This window comes from Canis lupus, chromosome 19 (assembly GCF_011100685.1).
Source record: "Canis lupus familiaris isolate Mischka breed German Shepherd chromosome 19, alternate assembly UU_Cfam_GSD_1.0, whole genome shotgun sequence".
In the NCBI taxonomy this organism is placed as follows: domain Eukaryota; kingdom Metazoa; phylum Chordata; class Mammalia; order Carnivora; family Canidae; genus Canis; species Canis lupus.
Genome location: NC_049240.1, coordinates 34,929,754 through 34,946,084, shown reverse-complemented (window position 1 = coordinate 34,946,084; position 16,331 = coordinate 34,929,754). Strand labels below are relative to the sequence as shown.

Below are 16,331 nucleotides of genomic sequence, written 5' to 3'. Positions count from 1 at the left end.
AATGTTTACAAAAATGTTTAAGCTATAGTTCTAAGTGATCAGGGCTCCAAATGTTTATACCACTCTAACAAAACTGTTTGAAAAATGCATCTAAAATTTTAAGAAAATAATACTCGCAATTGTTAAAATTCATGCATTTGCCTAGCAGCCTTCCAGGTGACTTTTGTTCTTTATTCTCGAGTATTTGCTTCATGTTCTACAATGAACACGCATTACTTTTTTTTTTCATATATTACTTTTTTAATGAAAAAGAAACCCTTCATTAAAATGCTCAGTGAGTTGAGACAAAGTATAAATATGCAAAATTTTACTTAGTTAATATTTCAAAAGTCCTTTGTCTCATATTATTACCATTTTCTTTCTCCTTAATTTTGTATATATGCCTGTTTCCTTTTTCTCTATCCCATCTTATTCTCATCCTTCTTTACTCTTCTACTTTCTGTTCAATTTCATTTTCTTCTCTTCAATTCCATGCTTAAAATTGTGTCTTAACATTTCCTCCTCTCCACATTATTTCACCAAAAACTGTGTATTGCATGTGTTTTGTGAATTTATCATGAAATAAAAGCTATCTGTTCTTAATATTTTCAAAATAGCTTTACTATTTCCTATCTTTCTCTTCCTCAAATATATTTCCTTGTGACATGGATTAATTTTTTCCCCATGAGTAAATAAGTAGCCTTTGATTTAGAAGTAAAAATTTCTCAACTGCCCCTACATTCATGTAATTAGTTGATATGTAATTAGGTTTATTTTTTGCCCCTGACATTTGATAAGAGAAACCATGAGAAATTTATTAGTATATCATACTCATATTGGTGCCTCTGGCTGTATCTATTCATTTTCAGTTAATCATTTTAGATAAATTTGTTTAAAAAAAAAAACAACCAAGAATATGATCTGCAGTTAGAGGTATAAAGGTAAAAATTAAATAAGATGAATTCTTCCAAAAACTCTCTTCATTGTAGTTAGAAAATATCAGGTGACATTGGCTTCCTCTAAATACAAAACAAATGGGGGATCCCTGGGTGGCTCAGAGGTTTGGTGCCTGCCTTCGGCCAAGGGCGTGATCCTGGAGTCCCAGGATCGAGTCCCACATCGGGCTCCCGGCATGAGCCTGCTTTTCCCTCTGCCTGTGTCTCTTATGAATAAATAAATAAAATCTTAAAAAAAATAGAACAAAATCCAAAACATTATAAATATTACAATCATCAGAATCCAATAAAATATTACTGGGTGTGTGAGGAAGCTAGAAAATGTGACTCAACTGGGAAAAAAGCTAGTGTAAATAGAGACAGACTCAGAAATGAGATAGATGGAGCCTTCTGGCAAAAATAATAAAGCAGCTATTATAAATATGATTTTGAAGATCAAGAAAAAATGAATGCAGTATGAATAAAAGTGGAGTATTTTTTAAAGGAACTTCATGAACGTAAATATCTGAAATAAAAACTTCACTGGAAAATACTAAAAGCAAATTAGACACTACAGAAAACAGATCAGTGAACTTGAAACATTATCAATAGAAACTTCCAGATACAGAAAGAAAAAGAATGAAAAAAAAATGAACAGAGCCTAAGTTAATATAGGCCAATATATATATGATGTTTTTAACTAAAGTCAAAAGGGGAGGCATTTAAGAAATATTTGATGAGATAATGCCAAGGCCAAATAACATGAAAAGTATAAAATTGTCAGATCTCAAGCAGATGGAAAAGGTGATTTAAAAACAAAATGAGGGATCCCTGGGTGGCGCAGCGGTTTGGCGCCTGCCTTTGGCCCAGGGCGTGATCCCGGAGACCCCGGATCGAATCCCACATCGGGTTCCCGGTGCATGGAGCCTGCTTCTCCCTCTGCCTGTGTCTCTGCCTCTCTTTCTCTCTCTGTGACTATCATAAATAAATAAAAATTAAAAAAAAAAAAATAAATAAAAACAAAATGAAACCTTAAATCATCAAAAATAAGAAGATTCCTATATATCTACACATTACATACATGGTAGTGAAGCCAAGAATTACTTGGCTCAGAGGTCTCATCATAAGAGAAAAAAAAAAAAACTAAAAATAGAGCAAAATCTTTAATATGATGATGAAAGAATTTCAGAGAAGACAGCAGAATAGGACAACACAAAGCACGCCTCATCCCAGGAACACAACTAGATAACACATCAGTGTAAATAACCTAGAAAATGACAAGAAGACGAGGAAAACAAATTCTACAACTAAAGGGAAACTTGGGACTGTCTGTGGGAGGGTGGGAAGCTGCTGGACTGGAGAGGAGAGAGAAACACTCTCCCACTGGGGAGCCCACACAGGGAAGACAAGTTCCCATAACATTTGGCTTTGAAAGCCAGAGGGGCTGAATTTCATGAGTTCTTAAAACCAATGGGACTCAAAACCTGAAACTTGAAAAATGAATGGGCTCAGTATTGGGAAAACCTGTAGGGCAAGAGGAAACTGAGTCCCCACCCTTAAATAGACAGCAGCACAACAAACCATGGTCTGCAGAGATACAGCATAGAAGCAGCAGTTTGAAAAATGCCTGGGGCATACAGAAAGGAGCTTGCTTTACTAACCTCAGGAGTATGATGGAAGGGCAGGGATCCTTAAAAGACTTCTTCAGAAACAAAGGAGCTGGTGGGCACTATATCTGCCCCCACCATCCAGCATAAACACATGGCCACCTGCAGGAACCAGAGAGGCCCAGACACTTGTCACTTGCTAACACTGCAAATCTTGCACCTCCCTCACTCCCTGCACTTCAAATCTGCCCTCTCCAGCCTGGCTGGTCTTAGTCCTAGTGAATGCAAATCCCCTCCTCTAGAGGACAAGTGCAAACAAACCTTGGCAACACCACTGCACCTCCCCTCCACACACATCTTTGGATCCCTTAGCAGAGCCAACCCCTCCAACATCTTCTTGGCCAGAGCCCATCCAAAGCCTGGCAATGTGCAAACAACCCCAACAGGAGGCAGCATCACTGCAAACTGGCTCAGGAACAGGGGAGGATAACTACATACACCACTTCAGCTGTGGCCTGAGCAGTGGGCAAGGTACAGACCCCTGGTCTGACTACAGGCTCCATTCACCAACAGAAGCTTCTCAGGGGACAAAACGAATAAAGTGTCCTGCATTCTGGAGCTAATGTTTACTCAGGCAAATGGTTGGTCTGATGCAACTCAACCCCAAGGTAGTCCAAGCTTGGCCCACAGCACAAAAGAGAACAAACACGGCTGATAACAGGCAAAAAAAGAGCCATTGCAGATGACTGGATGGAAGGCAAAAGCAGCTCAGCCACAACAGCAGGGCACAAGCAACACACATAGGAATCACCTTTGAAGCACCAGGTTCTGGTGAACAAGGGACGCTGCACTGCAGGGCACTACACATCTCCTTTTCGTAAGGCAGGAGATGTAGCTGACTTTCCTACCATACAGAAACAAACACAAAGATTTAGACAAAAGGAGAAAAGAAAGTATGTCACAAATGAAAGAACAAAATCACAGCAAATGACCTAAGTGAAACAGACCAAAGTAATACACCTGATAGAGAATGTAATGATCATGAGATATTTACTGGACCTAAGAAAAGACTAGAGGACATCATTGAAAAACTTAAAGAGAAAACACAGGAAAAAAATACAATCAGATATGAACTCAATAAATGAAATTAAGAATACACTAGATGGAATAGATAGTAGACTACAGGAAGAAGAACAGATCAGTGACCTGGAGGATGGAGTAATTGAAAGCAATTGAGTTAATCTGGTGATAGAAAAAAAAAAAGTTATGCAAAACCAGAATGGACTTAACATCAAGTGTAATAGCATTCACATTATAGGGATCCCAGGAGAAGAGAAAAGGGTGTAGAAAATTTATCTGAAGGAATAATAGCTGAAAACTTACCCAATCTAGGGAAGGGAACAGCCTCCAAATCCAAGAGGCACAGAGAGCCCCCTTTGAACTAAATCAAACCAAGGTGGTCCACAGCAAAGACACTAAGTAATTGAAATGGCAAAAAGTAGTGATAAAGAGAGAATATTAAAAGCAGCAAGAGAAAAATAAAACAGCAAAAGAAAAGAAAATAGTTATATACAAGGGAAATCCCATAAGGCTATCAGTTGAATTTTCAGCAAGAAACATTGTAGGTCAGAGGGGAATGACATGATATATTCAAAATGCTGAAAGGAAAATGTATGCAGAAAAAAAATGCAACATCCAGCAAGGCTATTATTAAGACTGGAAGGAGATATAAAAAGTTTCCCAGGAGCTAGTTCTTTCAAAAGATAAACAAAATTAATATTGATGAACTATTAGAACTACATCAAAATAAAAAGCTTCTACACAGCGAAAGAAACCATCAACAAAACTAAAAGACAACCTACAGAATGGAAAAAGATATTTGCAAAGGACCCATCTGATAAAGGGTTAGTATCCAAAATATATAAAGATTGATACAATTCATCACCCCAAAAACAAATAACCCAATTAAAAACTGGGCAGAAGACATAATAGAAATTGCTCCAAAGACGACATCCAGATGGTCAACAGACCCATGAAATGATGCTCAACGTCACTCATTATAAGGGAAATGCAAATCAAAACCACAATGAGGTATCACTTCTTTCTTGTCAGAATGGCCAAAATCAACAGCAGAAGAAACATTGAGTACTGGCAAAGGTGTGGAGAAAATGGAATCCTCAAGCACTGTTGATGGGAATGCAAACTGTTGCAGCCCCTCTGGAAAGCAGTATGGAGATCCCTCAAAAAAATTAAAAATGTAACTACCAGAGAGTCCAGTGGTCACAGTATTGGATATTCATCCAAAGAATATAACACTAATTTGAAAGGCGATATGCACCCCTATGTTTACTGCAGCATTATTTATAATAGTCAAATTATGGAAGCAGCCCAGTGTTCATCAATAGATGAATGGATAAAGAAGATGAGACACACACACACACTATGGAATATAATTCAGCCATAAAGAATGAATGAAATCTTGCCATTTGGAACAACATGGATGGATCTAGAGAATATAAGCTAAGTGAAGTCAGTCAGAAAAAGACTAATACCATATAATTTCACTCATCTGTGGAATTTAAGTAACAAAATAGGGCAGCCTGGGTGGCCCAGCGGTATAGCGCCACCTTCAGTCCAGGGCGTGGTCCTGGAGACCTGGGATCAAGTCCCATGTTGGGCTCCCTGCATGGAGCCTGCTTCTCCCTCTCCCTATGTCTCGGCCTCTCTCTCTCTCTCTCTCTGTGTCTCATGAATAAGCAAATAAAATCTTAAAAAAAAAAAGGAAAAAAAATAAAAACTACAAATTAACATGGTTACCAGAGAGTGGTTGGGGGGAGGGTAGGTGAAACAGGCAAAGGGGATTAAGAGTGCACTTATCATGATGAGCACTGAGTAATGTATAGAATTGCTGAATCACTGTATTGCATGCCTGCAACTAACACTGTATATTAAGTATACTGGAATTAAAGTTAGTTAATTAAATGATGATGGAAAAGAAAACATAATCCTCAACCTGGAATAAATGATCTTGGAAAACAGCCTTCGAAAGTGAAGGAAAAATAAAGAATACAGAAAAAATGCTGAGAATGCTTTACTATCAGATTTGCATTTCTAAATAAGACATAGATCAAAGAATAATTTAGGAAAATACTTTGAGCCACAGAAAAATGAAAATATAACTAATTCAAGTTTGGAGATACCTGACAAGACAGAAACTTATAGCTGTAAATTCTTGCTTAATAAAGAAGGAAAACTATAAAATTAATCATCTAAACTTCTACCTTAAGTAGCTAGAAAAAGCAAATTAAGTTGAAGAGAGGAAATAATAATAAAGAGTGGAAATAAATGGTAAAGGAAATGTACTAGCAGTAGAAAAAATGTATAAAAACAAAGTTTTTTTAAGATCAATAAATTTTTTAGAAAATTTAAAAAATCAATAAAATTTATAAAGTTCTATATAGAATCATCAAAGAAAACATATACTATCACTATTTCATTAATGAAATACATGATGTTAATAATGGATCCTACACACATTAGAATGATAGTAATGGAATACTATAAATGATTTTAAGGCGATGAATCTCACATTTTAGATGAAGTGGGAAAGTTTCTTAAAAGACATTCATTGCTAAACAATCTGGAAGAAATACACTATATAAATATCTCCTTATCTACGAAAAAATTCTCAATATTCTTCCACAGAGAAAATTCCAGTTAGCTTCACTGGTGAATTCTGTGCAATATTCGATATATTTATACCAAGCTTACACAAACTCTCAAAAAATATAAGGCCAGCATTCCAGAACAAAATCCATATTACAAGGACGAAAACAACAAAGGGGGTGGTGCATGCCTGGTTGGCTCAGTTGGTGGAGTGTGCTACTCTTGATCTCAGGGTTGTTTGAGCCCCATGCTGGGTGTAGCAACTGCTTAAAAAAATAAAATTCTGGGCAGCCCCAGTGGCTCAGCAGTTTAGCGCCACCTTCAGCCCAGGGTGTGATCCTGGAGACCGGGGATTGAGTCCCATGTCAGGCTCCCTGCATGGAGCCTGCTTCTCCCTCTGCCTGTGTCTCTCATGAATAAAAAAAATATTTTTAAAAATTTTTTAAATTTTTTTTCCTAGTGAGTATAGATACAAAGTTCACTAAAGACTAACATATGCCAATTTAAAAAGGGATAATATAGGGATCCCTGGGTGGCGCAGTGGTTTAGCGCCTGCCTTTGGCCCAGGGCGTGATCCTAGAGATCCGGGATCAAATCCCACGTTGGGCTCCTGGTGCATGGAGCCTGCTTCTCCCTCTGTCTGTGTCTCTGCCTCTCTCTCTCTCTGTGTGACTATCATAAATAAATAAAAATTTAAAAAAAAAAATAAAAAGGGATAATATATTATAAGTACATGGGGTTTACCTGAAGAATCCATGATTGCTGCAACATTCAGCAATCAATGCAATTCACTTTATTTTACTATTAACTCAGAGTATTCAGAAGAAAGCATTTGATAAATTTGAAAAATAAAAATAAATAATAGCAAGAATAGAATAGAAATTCCTTAATTAAATGAATAGAATCTATAAAAATACAATTGATATCATACTTAATGTCTTAATGTTGAAAGACATTGTTTTCCTCCAAAATTGAGAGATATTAAAAACTCAATGGATATACATACATACTAATGGATTATAGGGCTATTTTTCACTATGTCTCCCTAATAATTTATAGATTTAGTACATCAATCAAAATCCAGCAAATTACTGATGTTCATGTTTTGTCAACTTGTTTTTTTATTTTGTAATGCTATTGCTGTATTTACAAATTCATTTATTATTTCTTCTATAGTACCTAAATTTGCGCTAATGCCTAGAATTTTTTATCTTAAATCTTAGTTTTTATGAACACTAGGTTTTAAATTTTAGTATTTTAACTTGTGTCTTTTTTAAAAAATTCATTCATATATCTCAATATCTCATGCTTATTTTTTAACTCAATAAACACATGAGATATAATCATATTCTCTTTTTCAAAGGTATAGTCAATCAATTATATCACTTGTATTATTTCTGTTGATTACATTTTGTACTAATCATGGGTAATATTTTCCTGATTTTTTTACATGCCTCATAATTTTGTATTGGAATCCCAGTGTCATCTTACTAGGTGACAGAAAATTTTGTGTTCTTTTAAATGTTCTTAAGCAGAGTAGTAACATTATCAGATTTACATTTTGAAAATGTAAATGCTAATTTCAAGTATAGGGAAAGTAAAGAACATTTCACCGGAATAAGAAAGCTCAGTTAGAAAACTGTTGTAATAATCCAGCCAGGAGGGAAATTATGAGAGTTTAATCAGTGCCTAACACAGTGCTTGCCAAATGATAATTACTGGATGATTATTTGTTGTGTTGCACTGATTCCTGATCAACACATAGTAGTTATTTAAATTAACTTTTTTTGATTTATAGAGTATTTTATACTGGAAGGCAATTCCATGCTGAAGGAAGCTATCCTGAAGAAGAAGATAATAAAGTCAGAAATTAAAATGCTTCATATTGACGACTATGGTAAAGTTTTGTGCATGCTATGTTATTTAAGAACAACATTCTCTGCATCTTACAGTTTTACATGTAAATGACTCTCCATCTTTAATATTCTGCTCTTTCTTTAAAAGAACTTCCTTTACAGTTGTCCTTTCCCAAAGATTTTACGGACCGAAACCAGTATGCTCTTCTGTTAATAATGTAAGTATTTCATTTGCTTTTGAAATGAAGGAATCTAAAGGCTTTATAATTTTTCTTATGCCTCACATGACAGCATTCTGAGTAAAAAACAGAAGTCCTATATATGTAGTTAAGTGGGGCACCTGTCAGTGGTATGAGCTCATCAAGGACCCCAGCACTAATCAACATGGAAGGATGTGTAATTTGTACTTCTTACCCTCCTAAGGTGAACTCAGTGTTAACTACCGGGAAGAATGTCACATGTAGTTTGGCTTATGGATGTCTGTTTAAGCAGTTACCAAACCCTACTCTTATTTTTGTTTGGTTTTCACATATAATCTTGGTCTATTATTTTCTTTCTTTGCAATATATTTGTCATATCAAAGTTATGCTGAATTCATAAAAGCAATTTTTTATTGTTGCAAAAATACTTAATATTCTACTCTTTGGACAAATCTTAAATGTACAATAAAGTATTGTTAACTACAGGCACAGTGTTGCATAGCAGATCTCTAGAACTTACTCATTTTACATAACTAAAACTTTATACCCATTGAATCCCAACTTCCTGTTTCCCCCTCCCCTGGTAAACACCATTCTACTCTCTGCTTCTAGGAGTTTGATTATCTTAGATGTCTTGTAAGAGTGGAATCATGCAGTATTTGACTTTTTGTGACTGGCCTATTTCACTTAAGATAATGTAAGGTACATCTATGTTTTCACAGTTAGGCTCCATGCTTTTTATCAGTTGCTTATGCAACACTGAGGAAACATTTATTTCCATTGCGGAAACCACTAGTTATTCTATCACTCCTGCTGGTTTTTCTTCCTGGATTCATGGTCAGCAGGAAGCACCTCCCATGCTCAGAAAACTGGACTTGTGGTTTTCTCCAACATAGAATTGACTTTGGAATTGAATTCATTCACTTTCGGAGATCATACTTTGAAATAGTACTGGGCACAGAGGTCCCTAACATCTAATGGCTATTTGATATTGATGTAGCATTTTATTCCTGAGAGTTATTAGTTATTTTCATTATTAAGAACCTAGCCAGGGGTGCCTGGGTGGCTCATTCAGTTGAGTGTCTGTCTTTGGCTCAGGTCATGTTCCTGGAGTCCTGGGATTAAGCCCGGCATCGGGCTCCCTGCTCAGTGGGCCTACTTCTCCCTCTCCCTCTTCTCCTCCCCACATCTTGTGCTCTCTCTCTCTCTCACTCTCTCAAATAAATAAACATCTTTAAAAAAAAAAGAACCCAGCCAACATATATTTCTATGGCAATGCCTAAAATTGTTTACAATTATATCAGAACCTTATTAGGAAGAGAAACGAAAATAGCATAACTTGTCTAAGTGAATATAGAGGATAAGTGTTCAGCCTATGAAATCAAACTTCCTGGATATGAATTCCAGTTTTGTCATTTATTAGCTGTGTCCTTGAGCAAGTTACTTAACCTCATATAAGGCTCAGTTTCTCCAAATATAAAACGCATTATAAGACAGTCCATGTTTTAAGTCTACTTTTTAGATTAAATGGAGTATAACGTGTACAATGCCATGCATATATGATTGTTTTAATTATTTTTATTATAGTTCATTATTTTTACATAGATTGTATTTGGAGTCTTTAATAAATAGAAACAATTTATCACTTAATTTTAAGCAACTAAATACAGAATTATTATACTTAATATTTCTCCACATTCCATTGTCCATCTTAGGCTGATGATGCCTTGACTTCTAGTTTCTCATGCCCAGACCATTCTCCTTTGTCCCTAATAACCAGAAGGCCCTGAAAGTTCTTGCTGACTCCCTTAAGAAAGTTCTTATTTGCTCTTTTGTAATTCCTTCTTCTGTCTCCTCTCTTCTACCTACTTTTCTTCAATCCCTATTTGAAGTATATGTGTAATTTATTGAGGACAATACTTAAGGCATTAAAATGAGACAAAAAAAGAAAAAATTCTTAACTCTATATTTTGTCTCAGTCATGCCACCATTTGGGAGAAGAGGCTGTTCTGTTTATTCACTCGGGGGTAAGGGGATATGGTTCTCAGGTAAAGGAACCCTACACTAGGCATTCTTTCATGAAGCATGCCTCAATTATGTAGATGGCTATGTAGGCAATTATTATCACTTGCCTATCCACTGGTTCCATAGTAGTCACACTTTAGGGTGAAACGTAGACAGGAATTACAGATTCTCTCTAGCCTTGAGTCAGAGAAAGTAACCGACTTGTTTTGGCATCTGATATGAGTTTTATTATGGGTGATTTTTAGTTTGTAAGAAGAAATATAGATTAGTACAAGACAATTTCTCTTGTTAGAAAAGGGATAGTCAGGTCTTTTTTATAGGCAGGATAATAGAGTAAAAGAACTGGTGTAGGAGTCAGGTGTGCTTGGGTTCAAATCTCAGCTCAAAGATTTACCAATACATTGCATAATTTTTCTAAGTTTCAGCTTCATTTAAAAAAAAGATTATTTATTCATGAGACAGAGAGAGAGAGAGAGAGAGAATGAATGGCAGACATACAGGCAGAGAGAGAAGCAGAAGCAGGCTCCATGCAGGGAGCTCAATGTAGGACTTGATCCCGAGACTCCAGGATCATGCCCTGGGCCAAAGGCAGGCATTCAACCACTGAGCCACCCAGGTGTCCCTAAGCTTCAGCTTCCTTATAAATAAACTGCAAATGATAACTTGGGATATTTAAAAATGTGTCACCATAGTGTTTGGTAGATCATAAATGCTTGCACTCATTGCTTAATAAATTGTAACCATAAACATAGTTATTATTAGCACTGGTATTTTTAATAGTTAAAATTATCAGCTTCCATGGATCTACTGCTTCAGACACCATCTCAGTCTGGGAGGTACAGGGCCCCTCTTAAAGAAAAACAGAAGCACTCAAAACTTGCTAGCACTGCCACCCTGCCCTCCCTATGCTATGCTTCAGTGGATCCACCCTCTCCAATATACTCTTGACCAGAGCCCATTCAAGATGCTGCAACCTGGCAGTGTGAAAGCAGCCCCTAGAGTAGCCAGCACCACTTCAAAGTGACTCATGCCTGAGGGAGGAAAAATAAACATACACCAGTCAGAGAACCAGTAGTAGGCTGGAGGCAGAAAACTAGTCTGTTTGCAGACCGCATTGTGCAATGAAAGCTTCTCAGGGGACAACCAGGGAAGTGCCCTGCAATTTGGTGCTGCTACATCTCTGGCCAATGCCTGGTCTAACTCAACTCAAGCCCATTGTGGCCCACTGACACCCTAGGGAGTAAAAACTGCCCACAACAGTCAAAGAAAGCTATTGCAGACAACTGGACTGAAGGAAAAAGCAGTTCAGTCACAATAGCAGGGTACATACATAAGATAGAGGAGACACGCCTGAAACTGTGGGTTCTGGTAAAAGAGGATACTGCACAGAAAGAAACTACAGGACCTCTTCTTCATAAGACCATTAGTTGCCAAGTACAGATGTGGTTATCTCCCCTAACACATAGAAACCTACACAGAAAGAAAAAATGAAACAGCAGAATATGCCCCAAATAAAAGAATAAAACAAAATCACAGCAAAAGACCAAAACAAAATGGAGATAAATATGCCTGTTAGGGATTTTAAAGTAATGATCATAAAGGTACTTACTAGACTTAAGAAGAGGGTAGAGAACATCAGTGAGACAGTTAATGAGATTAAAAAAAAATTAAGATTAGCAGCACAATAAATTAATTTAAAAATACACTATATGTAATAAACAGTAGGTGAAGCAGAAGATTGGACTGGTGTCCTGGAGGAGAGAAGACATAGAAAGTAATCAAGCTGAGAAGATAGGGGGAAGAAAAAAAAATATATATATATACACGTTATATACAAGTGTGTGTGTATATATATATCTGTGTATATATATACATATAACATATATGTATAAAACCAAAATGAAAATAGAGAACTCAGTGATACCATCAAGTGTAATAACATTTGCATTGTAGCATCAAAAGAAAAAAAGTGGGCAGAAAGTTTATTTGAAAAAATAATAGTTGTAAATCTCCCAAATCTGGGAAAGGAAACAAATCCAGGTAACCTAGGCACAGAGATCATCCTCCAAAAAATCCACCCAAGGAGGTGCACACCAAGATACACATTAATTAAGTAGGGAAATGAAGTGATAGAGAATTTTAAAAGCAGAAGAAAGCAGTTAGACACAAAAAAAACACATAAGGCTATCAAATGATTTTTTAGTAGAAACCTTGCAAGCCAGCGGGACTGACATGATCTATTCAAAATGCTGAAAGGGAAAAATCTGCAGCCAAGAATACTGTATCCAGCAAGGCTATCCTTCAGAATAGAAGGAGAGAGAAAGAATTTTCCAGACAGACAAAAGTTAAAGGAACTCATGACCACTAAATGAGCCCTGCAAGAAATGTTATAGGGGGTTCTTTGAGTGTAAAGGAAAGACCATAAGCTAGAGTAAGGAAAGTAGAAAGCACAAAAGCAGGAAAAATAAGTGTATTTTTAAAAATCAGTCAAGGAATTCACAAAATAAAAAGATATAAAATATGACACCATATTCCTAGAAGGAAAGTTGTAAAGAATGAGTTCAAACTTATATACACTGCTATGCACAGAAGATGTTATATAAAACCAAATGGTAACCACAAATCACAAACTAGTGACGTGCTTTGAAATAATAAAGTGAATAATCCATGTATATCACTAAAGAAAATCAACTTATTGTGAGAGAAAAGAGCAAGGGATGAAAGGAACAGAGAAAAATTACAAAAACAACCATAAAATAAGTTAAAAAAAAAAAGACAATAGGTACCTACCTATCAGTAATTACCAATAGGTAATTGAATGAAAGTGGGATATTCCAATCAAAAGACAAAGGGTGACAAAATAGATGAAAAAACAAGATCTATATGCTGCATACAAGAGACTCATTTTAGACCTAAAGATACATGCAGATTGAAAGTAAAGGAACAAGGAAGCATTTATCATGTAAACAGGTGTGAAAAGAATGCCAGGGTAGCAATATTTATATTAAACAAAATATTTTAAAACAAAGACTGTAACAAGAGATAGAGAATCCTTCAGGGGACAAGCAACAGGAAGATATAACAATTGTAAATATTTATGCACCCATCACAACTAAAACCATAGAAATAAAAAGGATTATAAGAATACAATGAAAAAATATATGTCAACAAATTGGACAACCTAGAAGAAATTGATCAATTCCTAGACACATATAATTTATTAAAATTAAAATTGAAGAAGAACTAGAAATTTAACAGACCAATTATCAGCAATGAAATTGAATCAGTAATCAAAACATTCCCAGCAGACAAAAACTTAAGACCAGATGGCTTCACAGGTGAATTCTACTAAACAATTAAGGAAAAGTTAATACCTTTTCTCCTCAAACTATTCCAAACTAAAAGGAAGGAAAACTTCCAAATTCATTATATGAAGAGTGCATTACCCTGATACCAAAAGACACTACAGAGAGAGAGCGCACGCAAGAGAGAGAATTATAGGCTAATATCTCTGATGAAAATAAATACCAAAAAACCTCAACAAAATATCAGTAAATTGAGTCCAACAATACATTAAAAAATTCATTCACTGGGGATCCCTGGGTGGCACAGCGGTTTAGCGCCTGCCTTTGGCCCAGGGCGCAATCCTGGAGACCTGGGATCAAATCCCACGTCGGGCTCCCGGTGCATGGAGCCTGCTTCTCCCTCTGCCTGTGTCTCTGCCTCTCTCTCTCTCTCTCTCTCTCTGTGTGACTATCATAAATAAATAAAAATTAAAAAAAAATTCATTCATCAAAATCAAGTAGGATTTATTCCCAGGAAGCAACCATAGTTCAACATTGGCAAATCAATCAACATTATATATCACATCAAGAGCAAGGATAGGGATGCCTGGGTGGCTCAGCAGTTAAGCATCTGCCTTTAGCTCAGGGCGTGATCCTGAAGTCCTAGGATTGAGTCCCACATCGGGCTTCCTGCATGGAGCCTGCTTCTCCCTCTGCCTGTGTCTCTGCCTCTCTCTCTCTCTCCTGTGTTTCTCATGAATAAATAAATAAGATATTTTTTAAAAAAGTACGTTTAAAGGGAACATATTAAAGGCCATATATGAAAAATCCACAGCTAAAATTATACTTAACAATAAAAAACTGAGAGCCCTCCACTAAGATAAGGAACAAGTCAAGGATGTCCACTTTCACTATTTTTATTAACATAGTACTAGAAATCCTAACCACAGCAATCAGATAAGAAAAACTAATAAAATCATCCAATTTGACAAAGAAGTAAAACTTTCCTCTATTTGCAATGACATGGTACTATATACAGAAAACTCAAAAGACTCCACCAAAAAACTACGAATACACAAATTCAGTAATGTTAAGATACAAAATCAATGTACAGAAATCCATTGCTTTTCTGTACAATAATGAAGCAATAGAAAGAGAAATTAAGAAAGCAATCCTATTTACAATTGCACCAAAAATAATACCTAGGCATAAACTTAATTAAGGAGGTGAAAGACCTATACTCTGAAAAGTATTAAATCATTGATATAAGAAATTGAAAACAAACAAATAGAAAGATATTCCATGCTCATGGATTGGAAGAACAAATATTGTTAAAATGTCCATACTACCCAAACCAATCTACAGATTTAATGAAATCCATATCAAAATACCAATAGCATTTGTCACAGAACTAGAACAAATAATCCTAAAATTTGTATGGAATAACAAAAGTCCCTGAATAGGCAAAACCACATTGAAAAAGAAAAAGCAAAACTAGAGGCATCACAATTCCAACCTCAAGTTTTATTACAAATCTGTAATAATCAAATGAGTGTTATACTGGCACAAAAATAGACTGAGATAAATAGAACAGAACAGAAAACCCAGAAATAAGCCCAAAACTATATGGTCAATTAATCTTCAACAAAGGAGGCAAGGATATGTAATGGGAAAAAGATAATCTCTTCAACAAGTGGTATTGAGAAAACTGGATAGCTACATGCAAAAGAATGAAACTGGACCACTTTCTTATATCAGACACAAAAATAAATTCAAAGTAGATTAAAGACCTAAATGTGAGACTTGAAACCATAAAAATCCTAAAATAGAGCATAGGCAGCAATTTCTCTTATGTAGGCCATAGCAATATTTTTCTAGTTAGATCTCCTTCTTGGGGCAAGGGAAAAAAAGCAGCAAATGAATTATTGGGACTACATTAAAAAAAAACAAACTGCACAATGAAGGAAATAATCAGCAAAACTAAAAGACAACCTATGGAATGGGAAAAGATATTTGCATATGCCAGGTCTGATATAGTATTCAAAATACATAAAAAACTGATACAAGTCAACACTCCAAAAACAAATAACCCAATTAAAAATTGGGCAGAAGACATGAACAGATATTTCTGCAAAGAAGAAATGCAGATGGCCAACAGATACATGAAAAGATGCTCAACATCACTCATCATTAAGGAAGTGTAAATCAAAACAGCAATAACATCTCACACTTGTCAGATGGCTAAAATCAACAACACAAGAAACGTGTTAGCAAAGATGTGGAGAGAATGGAATCCTCATGCATGTTGATGGGAATGCAACCTGTTGCAGCCACTCTGGAAAGCAGTATGGAGGTTCTTCAAAAAACTAAAAACAAAATTACTTTCTGATCTGTAATCACACCGTTGGGTACTTACCCAAAGAATACAAAATGCTAATTTGAAAGGCTATATACACTTCTATGTTTATTGCAGTATTATTTACAACAGCCAAATTATGGAAGCAGCCCAAGTTTCCAATAATAAAGGAATGGATAAAGATATGGTATACGATGGTATACAATGTGATATTATTGAGCCATAAAAAAATGGAATTTTGCCATTTGCAACAACTTGGATAGAACTAGAGAGGAAAATGCTAAGTGAAATAACTCAATCAGAGAATGACAAATACCATATGATTTCACTCATGTGGAATTTAAGAAACAAAACAAAGTGGGGGAGGAAGGGAGGGAGAGAAACCACGAAATAGACTCTTAACTATAGAGAACTGATGGTAAC

The 16,331-nt window shown here is 35.8% G+C and overlaps 1 protein-coding gene and 1 long non-coding RNA gene across 9 annotated transcripts in view; one reads left to right on the top strand and one right to left on the bottom strand.

The window, feature by feature from the left end:
- Positions 1 to 16,331, bottom strand: part of LOC111091160 — a 129,640-nt gene that overhangs the window by 73,540 nt on the left and 39,769 nt on the right. The window lies entirely within an intron of this gene.
- The window catches only part of DPP10 (dipeptidyl peptidase like 10), a 1,276,525-nt gene that overhangs the window by 1,228,213 nt on the left and 31,981 nt on the right, over positions 1 to 16,331 (top strand). For all 5 annotated transcript variants that reach the window (XM_038564992.1, XM_038564993.1, XM_038564994.1 and 2 more), the window contains 2 exons: positions 7,986 to 8,084; positions 8,192 to 8,261. In XM_038564992.1, the coding sequence (XP_038420920.1) occupies positions 7,986 to 8,084; positions 8,192 to 8,261 (169 nt within the window). The remainder of the gene's footprint in view (positions 1 to 7,985; positions 8,085 to 8,191; positions 8,262 to 16,331) is intronic.